We start from the raw sequence: 12237 nt of genomic DNA, 5'->3' as shown, positions 1-12237 counted from the left end.
TTTAATATGATGTAGGACAAGGATGTCAAAAATAAAAATATAGGGACCTAGTGGCATCTTAAAAGACCCTGTCTCCCCAGTCCCGCCCTCTGAGTATGAAGCACTCTTTTCCACCAGAGGGCGCATGAAGCAGGCACTTAAGGTTTACTTGGCCAGGACCCCCTCCAATCAGTCTGTCCAGCCTGGCTCCCAGATTCACTTCTCATTCTTTCTGTCTCTCTGGGCCTTGGTTTTCTGGTTTGCAAATTTGGAATAATGATGCCTTCATCAACATCCTATTGGAGACACTCAGGATTCTGGGGTAGTCCTTAGATGGTAGTCCTTAGAGAGGAGAGAGACTGGAAGTTTCTCCTTGTCTAGGGGCCTTGCCTGAGACACCCAGGGACTAAGAAAAGGGCAGTCACAGGGAGACCCATTTTGTTGCCTTCTTATTTCCCTCAAAGGACACTGGCTGGGGCAGAGAGGAAGAGTGGTGGGAGTGGGGGGAGCATCAAGAGCATGAACTGGCATCCTGCATTCTGACACAAGACTGGTCTTCTTCCTGAGACTGTCTTTTCCAAGATTATTATTTCAAAATTCTGCTGGAGCTCAGAGGACATGTAGAGATCTCCTGGCTGGAGTTGGGGGAGTGGGTAAAGACTAAATTAAGGAGGTTTTATGGAAGAATTAGGCTTGAGTCCAATGTGGAAGAGTTGGCAAGGTTTCATTTTAATTAAAAAAATGTTTAATTAAATCTAAGGAGACATGACAACTAAATGTAATGTGTATCCTGGATGGAATCCTACAACAGAAGAAGACATTCAGTGAAATCTAAGGAAATATGAATAATAAGGGATTTAGTTAATAATAATGTATCAAAATTGTTCAATAAGTGTAACAAATATGTCATACCAATGTAAGCTGTTAATAATAGGGGAAGCAAGGTACAGGGTAAATGGGAAGTCTCTGTACTATCTTTGAAATGTTTCTATAATTTAAAACTCTTTAAAAATTACAGGTTTATTTTAAAAAATTCAATGACTTCTTTTTGTAATTATAAAGTAGCAACAATACAGAAAATTTAGAAAAAACAGGAAAGCCAAAAGTATGTTTCTTTAATGTTATTTCATTATGTTATCTCAGGGTGCCTGGGTGGCTCAGTCGGTTAAGCCTCCGACTTCAGCTCAGGTCAGATCTCACGTTCGTGGGTTCGAGCCCCGCATCAGGTTCTGTGCTGACAGCTAGCTCAGAGCCTGGAGCCTGCTTCTGGTTCTGTGTCTCCTTCTCTCTCTGCCCCTCCCCCTCTCATGCTCTGAGTCTCTCTGTATCAAAAATAAATAAAACAGTAAAAAAAAAAATCATTATGTTATCTCATATAGCAGGGAAATCCACCATTAATAGTTTGGTGTATATTCTTTATTTTATATTCTCTGTATATATTTATGACATTGTATCCCACCAAACTTACTTCTCTGAAACTGGTCATCTTCAGTGTATATTTTTCTATACCATTACATATTCTTGTCTTGCATCATTTTTTATGTCTATTTCACATTCCATTGAATAAGTGTGCCAAATTTTATTTAATCAATCCCTTATATACATGTGAATTGTGTATTTTTATTTTAGATAGATTTTTATTATTGTAAAAATATGCTGTAATAATCAGCTTTAGAGCTAAGTTTTGCAAAATATTCATATTTATTTCCTTAGAGGGAGTGTGCATGGACAATCTGGGATCATCTTAATCCAGTTTTAATCTAATGTGATACCATTTCTTCATCTTTTCTAGAAGTGGGATTGTAGAGTCAAAGAGTAAATGCATACCTGATTTTATTAGATATAGGCAATATGCAATTTTACATTCCTGCCAGCCGTGTGTGAGGGTTCTTGTGTTCCCTAGCCTCACCAGCTGGATGTGTTGTCAAATTTCTGGATGACCTGACACAGGGAGAGATAGAGCAACATAAACAATAGACAACAGAAACAGACATGGAGGGTAAAATATAGGAGGAGCAAATAGGAAGAGAAATACTAGCTCAATATGGGGGAAGACTTTCTAACAGTCAGAGCTATCTAACAATAGCATGGCTTCTCAGGAAGTGATAGGCTCCCTGTCCCTGAAAGTGTTCAAGAAGAGGCCAAATGACCATTCAACAGAATTTGGTGGAAAAGATTTCAGCAACTTGGCATCTGAACTAAGGATATTCAATGTCTGGAGAAAAACACACAACCATATTTATTGATTGCTTCCTTTTAAATCCATGAATCCATGAACATGAGTCTTAACTAGGATTTATTGCTGCCAGGAAATCATATATGTTTTATTCCATTCACTTTCCCATAGACATCTAGATCAGTATTTCACACCTTCTCTTCAAAACCCGAACATCTTCTCCGCCATCCTATTCTTAGCTCCTGACCTTACTTCCTACTTCATTGAGAAAATGACATTGAAAGAGACTGACCCTCCATGGACTCCACCAAAACTCCTGTACACTCGTATCTGCTTCCTGTTTACCCTGTTGGCATAGATGAACTTACCATGCTTACCAACTAGAGCCATTTCTTCCATTTGTGCACCAGATTCCATTCGCTTTTCACTACTCAACGGCATTGCTCTAGCTCTTCTCTACCTATCTCCACTCTTACTCCCTCCTGCACCCCTCCCTCCACCCTTATTTGCTCTGCTCCACTTCACTACTCTCTTTGCTCTTGCTACAACCAGATGCATGCTTGTCTTAAAGTCTTTGCTTTGACTGTTTCCTCTTCTTGGAAATCCCTTCTCCCAGAAAATCATCTGCGTAACACATAACCCCTTAACCTCTGTTTATGTTGACTGGATTAAAAAAGTCTAACTGTACTTCTTTATAAAAAGTATCTAAAATGTAAATAGAGAAAGGGGAAAAGTAGGAATGAATAATGTAGTATGCAAACAATAATTAACCAAAATAATGTCAGTATAGCTATATTAATTTTGAAAAAAAATTGAAAATAATTGACTTTAAGGCAGAAAGCCTGATAGAGATAATGGGGCCTTTATAATGACAAAATTTAACATTTTTCTGACAAGATGTAAGGATTCTAAATGTATATATGCCTAACAACATAGCCTCAAAATATATAAAGTAGAAATCCACAGTTATGGTGAGACACTTTGATACACCGCTCTTAATTATCTCCTAGTATGGGAATACTTTATTTATGTTTCTTTCTCCACTATTAGACTGTGAACATCCCAATGTCAGAGACTGCCTTGATCACTTGTATTGTAAGGTGGCAGGTCTGAACCAAACTGACTCTAATCATAGACAATAGAAGGGCACACATTGCCCAAGGCAGGAGGGACCACCCTTGTAACACCCTTAACATTCCTAAGGGCAGGCCTAGAAATAGAAGCTATAGGTAATCACTTATTGCTTAAGGCTAGTTACACCCTACGTGAGGGTCCTGGGTCCTGGGTCTACTCTGTAATTGGTTCACACTCTAAATGTTGTAATTGGATAAACCTGCTGTCAATAATATTGTGTAATAATGATTGGGTCACTGTAATTATGTCACAATTTCCTGTAACACCCCTTCCCAAACTCTTAAAGGCCCTGCCCCACCTTTGTTTGGGGCTCTCAGCATGGATCCACCAAGCCAGTAAAGCCTGTGAGAGCTTAGGCCCTGGGAAACCTAAGCCTGTAATAAAGCTCTTTGCTTTTGCATGCGTGACTCGGTCTTCCTGGCGGTTTCTGGTTTTGGGGGACGATAAAGAAATCTTGGGTATTACAGTATCCCAAATGATGTTCACAGTGCCAGGCCTAGGACTGGCCTTTACTCATTGTTTGGTGGACTAAACTTTCTCCAGCAATAGTGAGATCACTATGTCCTAAAGTAGCACATTATTCATTTGGGAATGTTCTTACTCTTAGAAGGGGCTTAGTTTTCTGGACTAAACCTGTCTTCCCCACTCTTTTCAGATTTTCTAATGGGGCTTGGGCATGGATGGGTTCTGGAGAATTTCCCTTTAGGAAAAATGGGTGTGTCTGAGGCCAGACTATTTTTTTAAATTAATTTATTTTTAAAATAATGTAACAGACACATACTTTCCATTTTACTTTTAATCTTAAGAAGAAATGTTATCATTTGAAATATGTCATTGGGAGAGGTAGAGTTGCATATTTAAAATATTTTCTTGTAAAAATATAAGAAAACCAAACCCAAGTTCATCTGCCTGATGCACAGTAAAGATAGTCACTGAGACATCAAGGATACAGCAAAGGGAGGGTTTATTTGAGAGGCAGCTAAATGAGAAGACCGGAGGGCAAACCTCAAATTTGCTCCCCCAAGGAGAGTCGGGGAAATTTAAAGGCAAGTGAAAAAGATCTGGGTAAAAGTTGCAGCTGAGTTTATTAGTCTGCAGCTTCGAGCAGTCCCATTAACCCTTTGGTTACTGGTTTCAATCCCCACTGTCTTTCCAGCATTCCTAATGCTTCAGAGAATTGGGATGATGACCATTCTAGTTACTTTCTGCTGAGATGGGGCAAAGATTGGCAATGAGAGGAGTGGGGACTTTCTGCACTCACTTAGAGGTACTCTTCAGTCCCAGGTTGAAACCCAACATTCTGCATTACCAGATTTTTGCACTTTGGTTATTAATTTTTCTACTATATTTTATATAGTGTCTTAGGGGAGATTTATTGTACCCAAGTTGAATGGGTGCATCTGAGGCCAGACTTTTTAAACCATAGGTGGATATTAATTGAAGGTTTTTCTCCCTTATAAAGTCCAATGCTAAATATGTTTTCTATTAGAAGGTTTCTTTCTGGCTAATTATACATTCATTCTCCATAATGTATCTGGAGGTTGGCATTAAGACTTTTCAATTATTCAAATTGTCAGAGTTTTCATTTACTGGTGAAATTTTTCTGGAAGTTCTTGTGTCAGCTGTTGCTTATACTTGATAGCCTAGCTGAAGTGCTTGCCTAGGTCTTTGGCAAGCTTTTAGGCAAAAGCTGTAAATCTGGACTTGTCAAGACTATTATGTCAATTTAGTGGCTTCCTGGACAGTTCAGTGCTTCTATAGAGACACTTAAATGAGAGGGAAGATGTGGGGATTGAGAGCATTTGTAGGTCTTGGTTATTTTCTGGGTTCTGGTTATTTTCCATTTGCACTGTGCACCCTCCCCTGCTCTGCATCCTGAGGGGCTGGGCTTCAGGCTGCTCTGGTTGGATTCTGTCAGTGGAGGCATTGGAGATCAGAAAAAGGTGAAGAGTAAGTGTAGGGAATTTCTTCCTTGTTTGTTGACATGATTTTGAGGTTACTTCCGCCATGGCTGCGCAGTCTCTTTCTTGGTTCCACTGAACACCAGCAAGCTATTTCCTCCCTGTTTCTCCAGGCTTAGAGGTAATAACGTCCCCAGTTGTCAGTTCTTAGGTGCCCCAAAACAGTTGTTTTACTCTTAACCCTGACATAAATAGCCCTTCATTAAATTATCTTCCAAATACCATTCAAGTGGATTTCTTTTCTTGCTGGGACCCGCCTGGGCTGTGAAAATGAACAGAATATACATTCTCCTGAAAGATGACCTCTTTCCTTAGTTCTCGGTCTCAGAGTCTTTGTCAGATATACCTGGAAGGACTCTTAGACCAGATCTCAGATGCTCTAGACTCTGCAACCCAGTAAAAGAAAGACACTTAGGGTCACAGAGGTAAGAGATAAGCCTAGGATCCTTATCTCATGTGCTGTGCTCTTCCCACTAACTGCCGGGTTTTTTCTTTGTGCTGTTTACCAAGTAGACATGGGGAGGATGTATAAATTTGGACTTTTTCAGCAAAAGAAACAAAAACTCAAGTTGCAGCTTAGGAGAAATAAGAATAATGTTGTTAGCATGTAGGGTTGTCTCATGGAAATTCCAGGACAGGAAAGCTGTTAGGTCTCGCAAACCAGGGATGCAAATACTCTTCTCAGGCGAATTTTTTGGAAACCCAAGTTCTCTTGCTTTCATGGGCTGGATGTTCTGTCTGGCTCCCTTTATCTTCCTAGCATCTGTTTCCCAGATGATCTCTGCCACTTTTCTGCTCTGCTAGATGGGGCTTTACCATGCTTGAACCATTCCATAGAAGTTTCTAGAATTTCTATTGTGTGCCAGGCACTACACTAAAATATAAGGTCTCCATTCTTATAGTGTGGTGAGTGAGAGAGATAGGCAATAATCAAACAAATAAATAAACAAGGAAATTTCAGAGAATAATAAGTGGTGTTCACAGGGGAATGACAAGGGAAAGTTCTTTAGTTTGGGTGGTCAGGGAAGACCTCTCTCAGGAAGATGACATGATCTGAGACCCTAATGGAGAGAATGTAGAATTTTGTAAGACAGAGCAAAGGGTCTAGAACTTTTATTCTAGAACTTCAGAAGCTGCCGAAGACTTTTAGTTGGATGAGGATATGATCTCATTTCCATTGTTAAAGGATGACTCTGCTGCTTTGTGGTAAATGGAGTTTAGATGGCTGGGGATTCAATATGGAGGTGGAACAGACATGGACCATCTGGATGTTGAGGGAGGGGGATGACGAGGTAAGAGGAATAAAAAGATGACTTTTATTTTGTTTTTTATTTGATGTATTTGTTTTTGAATTTCCCTCTGAATTCACCGAAGAGCCAAACAGTTCAGGCCTGGGGAGGGTGGGGCAGCCCTAGGGCCCTCATCACCTGGCATTCATGTGTCTGCTGTCCAGGACGCTCCAGTCCAGTGATCTGGCAACTAATAACTTCTAGTTCAGCCTACTAAAATGTCAGATGCTGATAAGAGGTAATGTGATTGGCCCACAAGGGGCAGAACTTTCCTGCCTTCTCTCATTTAACCAATAAGCTACAGCAGGTATGTGGTGGACAGGCCACAGGAGAGGGTTAAGGAAACAGGCTGGCTGCCCCAAGCCCCCACTGCCATGAACTGAGCATCTGTGATCCCACAAGGGGTCTACCATAGTGACGGTGACCACGATTCTTCCCTTCACTGGGCCTCAGTTTCTCTATCTGTAAAATGATGGGTTTGGGTTAGAACTTCATCACTGGATCAATGTTTCTTTCTCAAAATGGGCCTGCCTCACAATTCCTTGGGATCCTTTTTTTTTTAAATAAATTTTTTAATATTTTATTTATTTTTGATATAGAGAGAGACAGAGCATGAGAGGGGGAGGGGCAGAGAGAGAAGGAGGCACGGAACATGAAGCAGGCTCCAGGCTCTGAGCTAGCCGCCAGCACAGAGCCTGACGTGGGACTCGAACCCACAAATGTGAGATCTGACCTGAGTCAAAGTCGGAGGCTTAACTGACTGAGCCACCCAGGTGCCCCTCCTTGGGATCCTTGAAAACAGATTCCCACCTGCTCCGTGGTGTGCTAATTTATGGTCCACAACAGACTTGACAAGACAAAGCAAAGCAAAGTATAAGAAAACACCCCGATTTGTAATGTTTGCCTAATTTCTGTGGTGTCACTATTCCCGCCACGGCCAGTTTCAAGCTAGCAGAGTGAAGTCACTGAACAGGGACCTGGGAAGAGAGATGCACCTGGACTCCAGCTTGCCCCTTGCCTACAGAATCAGAGCCTCTAAAGGAGCCTCGGGAATCTGCATTTCACCAGCAGGCCATTCTGGTGGATAGTAAAATTTCAGAAGCCCTGCACCCAGAGATTTCTGAGGACCTTTCTGGTTCTTACGTTGCCTCATTTTCACACTGTCTCTGGGACTGGGAAAATTTTACCTTGTGAGAACATTGCAGAAGAAGCCCTGGGGAGATGCGTGGACTGAGTGAGGCAATGGTGTGTCTGCACCAGCCTGTCTGGTACTCTGGGCCAGGATTCACCTTGCCCCGCTCCGTTCTCCCAGTGTGCCCTCTTGTGTCCTCCCGCCTGGAGGCAGGGCTCTATTGTGACTTACAGGGATGGAGGCGGGAGTTGCAGGACCGGAGGCGGCAGCTGTCCTGGGACCCTTGCCCATCTCTCATCTCTCTGGGTACGCTGGACTTCCCGCTGCTGTCATCACGACCTTGTGATCTGTATCTCCAGTCCCAGAACTGAGAGCCTGCCTGGACGTCAGCTATTTTTGGGCAGGGCCCTCATCTTGATAACCTTTGGTGAGCCGCTAGATCACAGAGTGGAGGATGCCACGTCTAACTTGAGAAGTACAGAGGCACAGGGCCATCTTAGAACCCACAGGAGGCCGAGTTAGTGACAGTAGGGCCTGAACAGAGGCTGGGGAGACAGAGGTTGGGGAGGGGAAAGGACAAACAACACCCAGGATGTGAATTCTTTCTTTGGGGACCTTGCAGAAGAAACCATTTGCACTCTGAAGTTAGGGCGCACGTTTACTTCTGAGCTGGAATGACCTCTCACTCTCTCTTGTTCTATGAAGCAGGAGTTCTCATAGTATGACACCCAGGCTGGTAGCGTCCGCAAGAGAACTTTGTAGAAATGCAAATTCTCAGACTCAAAGTGTCTCCATTTCATAGAGCCCGTGCCTGACACTGTGATTTCAGGTTCATTTGTGAGGGTTCAGCACTCCTCTACTAAAACCCTTTTCCAATCCAGATGCCTCTTGGAGCTGTCCTGCCGAGCTGTCCACAGACCGCAGAGTGGATGGGCTTGTGACAGCACAACAGGGATTCTGGGATGGGGATAAGGATGGGAAACCACAAGAGATGGTGGAGATCTGGCCTTCCTGGGTGCTCTCTGGTGGGGCTGCTTGGGAGGAGGCCCCGGGCCAGCCCAGGCCCTGCTTGGAGATGTCCAGCTTAGCGTGGAGGCTTCAAGCAGTGGACAGATTCTTGGATGCTAACCTCCTCTCTCCTTCTGCAGGCCTGTTCTCTCAACTCTCTGGGCTCTGGACTTTGCCTACATCATGGCCCTGCCCTGTCTTTTCCTCCATTTCCCCTCCCACCAGTCTTGTCACGTGCACAATATGGCTCTCGCTCTCTTGGGCAACACATGCCCTGTTCTACCTAAGTTTCTCGTGCTGTGCTGGGCCCTGTCCTGTGGGTCTTCTCCCCTCTCATCTGGTCCTGGAGGCTGGGGGTCCTCCTAGGCCAGCTCCTTGACAGAGTCTCTGAGGTCCCTACAGGTCTCTTCAGAAAAGTACATCTGAGCCTTCTTCCACTGATCTCACTGGGCAAACCACATTTGGGGCTAAGGTGGGGTTCACTATTGACCTGGCTGGCTGAACTGTAAACCTGAAATCTTCCCTCCATGTACGTCTGAATTTGCTCTTCCTAAAGTCACTGGTGATGTTGGCAGAGCTGGAAAGGAAAAACATGGAGTCAGAATACAGCAGAGCTTTGCCTGAGGTAGCTCTGAACAATTCTTGAGGCTTCTTTTGGTTGTGCCTCTGAGTGTGTGTGCGTGTGCGTGTGCGTGTGTGTGTGTGCCTGTGCGCATGTATGTCTTTACTTGTGTGTCTCCATGTTCATCTGTGAGAGTTTCCATACATATCTGTGTAAAGTCTTCCTGCATCTCTCAAGCTGTGAGGCCACAGGTGGGTGATTTAAACCATTTGACCTTCATTTTCCTTGTCTGTATAATGGGGATATCGTACCTTCCACTATAAGTGACTACAGTGGCAAAATGAAAATTCACATAAGCCTCTTACACAATTTTTAGTACTCATGGGTTAGGCTATTGTTACTAGATGCCTTATGCAAGTTACTTAGCCTCCCCATGCCTCAGTTTCCTCATGTGTACGTTGGGAAAATAATGGAAACCAGTGTTGTTGGGAGGATTAGGGAAGTTGATATCTGCAAAGTACTTAGTACAGTGCTATACATTGTAGTGACTGTAATGCCTATTATCTATCTGTATACGACTGCATCTGGATGAGAATCTCTGAGTCTGTGAATGTCTAGGCAAGTCTCTCGTGTGTATGTACACATGTGCACATGGTGTATCTGTGTTTATATGGCCAGGCAGGCCCAGACCTCCTGTCTCTGGGTGGAGTTTGCTGTTGGCCCAAGCCTGGACTCCCTGAGCCAGCCAGGCCGGCGCTAGGGATGGAATTTCCATTAAGAATTAAACAGGACAGCACTGGGAAGCCAGGCAGTCGGAGGGGAGGGGGTCAAGGGGGAGGATGTTCCAGCTCTGAGTTCCCTTGGGCAGCCTCAATTCTGAACTGTCTCTGCCATCTTTGCCTCCGAGTCACAGGCCTTGCTAGAGCCATGGCCCAGAAGGATGGGCAAGAAGAGAGGAGTTGCCCGCCCCGGCCTCTGTAGGGAGATTTGGAGTTGCTGCAGCCAAGACTGAAGCCATGCGGCGGCCTCCCGGGAACGGAGAGGCAGCCAGAGAGGGTATAGGCGGCTGGGGCCTACTGGGCCGGCAGGAGGCCAGAAGGCTGGGCTGTGCTGTAGGTATCTGGGAAAGTGTGTGCGTGTGTGTGTGTGTGTGTGTGTGTGTGTGTGTGTGTGTGTGTGTTGGGGAATACAGGGTGGGGGGCATTCATACAGGTGCTCTAAGGGAACCTTTAGCAAACCAAGTCTGTTCCTCTCTTGCTTTGAAACCCAGGCACAGAATTTGGTCCTGGAAATAAAAGATTTCTGAGGGTTTAGCCAGTACTTACCCTGCTTATGATCCCAGCCTCATTTGATTACTAGCATGCTCAAAAATACCTCCGCTTTCCAGGCACTTTTACATTCCTGATCTCCTCTCATATGAGCTAGGCAGAGTTACTATGATTCCCATTGTAAATATGGGGAAGCTGAGTCTCAGGTTAAGTGACTTGCCAAGGACATGCAGCTAGAAAGTAATAGAGGCAGGATGCACAGTCAAGTCTCTTTGAGGAGAAAGTCCAGACTATCTTTATTTTACAACCCAATTTACCAGAAACGGAATTGGAGAAAAGGTTCTGTAAACATTGCCCGTCTGAGGAAGGCTGTGGTGCCAGGGTTAATGCCTCGCCATGGGGGTGGCTGTGGCCCGAGTTCTGTCCCCAGGCCCTGAGTCAGGCTTGGTTGAGACAGGAGCTGAAGCCCCTCTCAAGGGACTGGGGAGTGGAGTGAGGCTCTCCTGGATAGATGCAGGCTGCAGGCAAAGCTGGCTCCTTGGAGTGGCTTGGACACTCACAGTCTGGGGTCCCCAGAGAGCTGAGGCCGTTGGGTGAATGTCAGAAGCTGCACTCTGTCCAGGGTCAGGGTGCAGTGGTCATTGTTAGCCAGGGCCTGAAAAAGGTCACAACGGTATTAGCATTAAGGAAGAGAAGGCTGAGATGGGACCTTGGAGCAGTCATTGTGTCATGGAGATGGAGCTGGACAGAGTGCAAGCATACTGACATAGTTTGTACATGAGAGATTTAGGTTAGATGCCAAGCAGGACTTCCCGCCAGCTGGAGGGTGCAAGCTTAGAAACAGCACCCAGTGGAGGCTAGGGCTGACTTACCTTGTTGATCCCCCAGATTGGGTAGAGAGGCCCTTCTGGCCCCCTTGGATTCATGGCAGGGTGGAGGGAGTTGGATGGAATGACCTTGCAGCTTCCTTCCAGTCCAGGAATGCAACATTCCTGAGCTTTTGGTTAGGAATCAGCCTTCTTTTCTAGACTGAGCCATCTGACACAGAGAAGTCCAGAGGGGAAGTGCCCCAAGTTGGAAGGAGTCTCTACAAACACCCTCTGTCATTTTTGGCACGTCGGTGATCTGGAGGTCGGTGATTTTATACGGGTGACTCGGATTCCTAAGGGAAGCACCTGTGGTGAATAAACCAAGCTCCTTCCAGGCATTGGGGAACTGCTCAGAGTTTGGCGGCTCCCTCCGCAGAGCCTGTGAGCCGCACCCAAACCCCTCCTTGTTTGGTTTCAGCTCCTGCGGCGAGAGCTCCTTCCCTTCCCCTCTCCAGATGTTGGCATGCGGGGCACACGTGGGCACCCCGTCGGGTCGGCACCTTACGGGGGCTTCCCAGCCCCGACTCCCGCGGGACCCCCCGCCCCCCGGGGTGAGCCAGGTCTCTAATCAGGCCTGACCGCGTCCCCATTCCAGCGCTCCCCGCAGACCAGAGCGCGACGTTTCCACTGCCTGGGGGCACCAAAATAGCTTCGCGGCCCGGAGGCGGTGGCTGACGCGGGACCGAGGCTTGGCAGGGGGCGCGCTGTCGTGGAAGGTCCTGCGGCCGCCCCGGGGAGTGGGCGGGCTGGGGCCGCGCGGGGCGGGGGCGCAGGGCAGCGGGCGGCCCCTCGGCTGGCCCGGCCTCTGGAGCCCCAGCTGCGCCCTGCCACCTCCGGCCGCCGCACGCACCAGGCTCGC

At 46.0% G+C, this 12237-nt stretch overlaps 1 protein-coding gene across 2 annotated transcripts in view; it reads left to right on the top strand.

Annotated features, from left to right (window-relative positions):
- Positions 1-6487: 6487 nt before the first annotated feature.
- Positions 6488-12237, top strand: part of INSC (INSC spindle orientation adaptor protein) — a 127672-nt gene continuing 121922 nt past the window's right edge. Inside the window, exon 1 of one of the 2 annotated variants that reach the window (XM_029957245.1) lies at positions 6488-6542. In XM_029957245.1, the coding sequence (XP_029813105.1) occupies positions 6489-6542 (54 nt within the window). In that variant the 5' untranslated portion in view covers position 6488. Of the gene's footprint in view, positions 6543-10257; positions 10354-12237 lie in introns of those variants that run through there. The other variant, XM_029957244.1, reaches the window with a different exon arrangement.

Source organism: Suricata suricatta, chromosome 11 (assembly GCF_006229205.1).
Source record: "Suricata suricatta isolate VVHF042 chromosome 11, meerkat_22Aug2017_6uvM2_HiC, whole genome shotgun sequence".
NCBI classification, from domain to species: domain Eukaryota; kingdom Metazoa; phylum Chordata; class Mammalia; order Carnivora; family Herpestidae; genus Suricata; species Suricata suricatta.
This window is presented reverse-complemented; position numbering and strand designations above follow the sequence as displayed.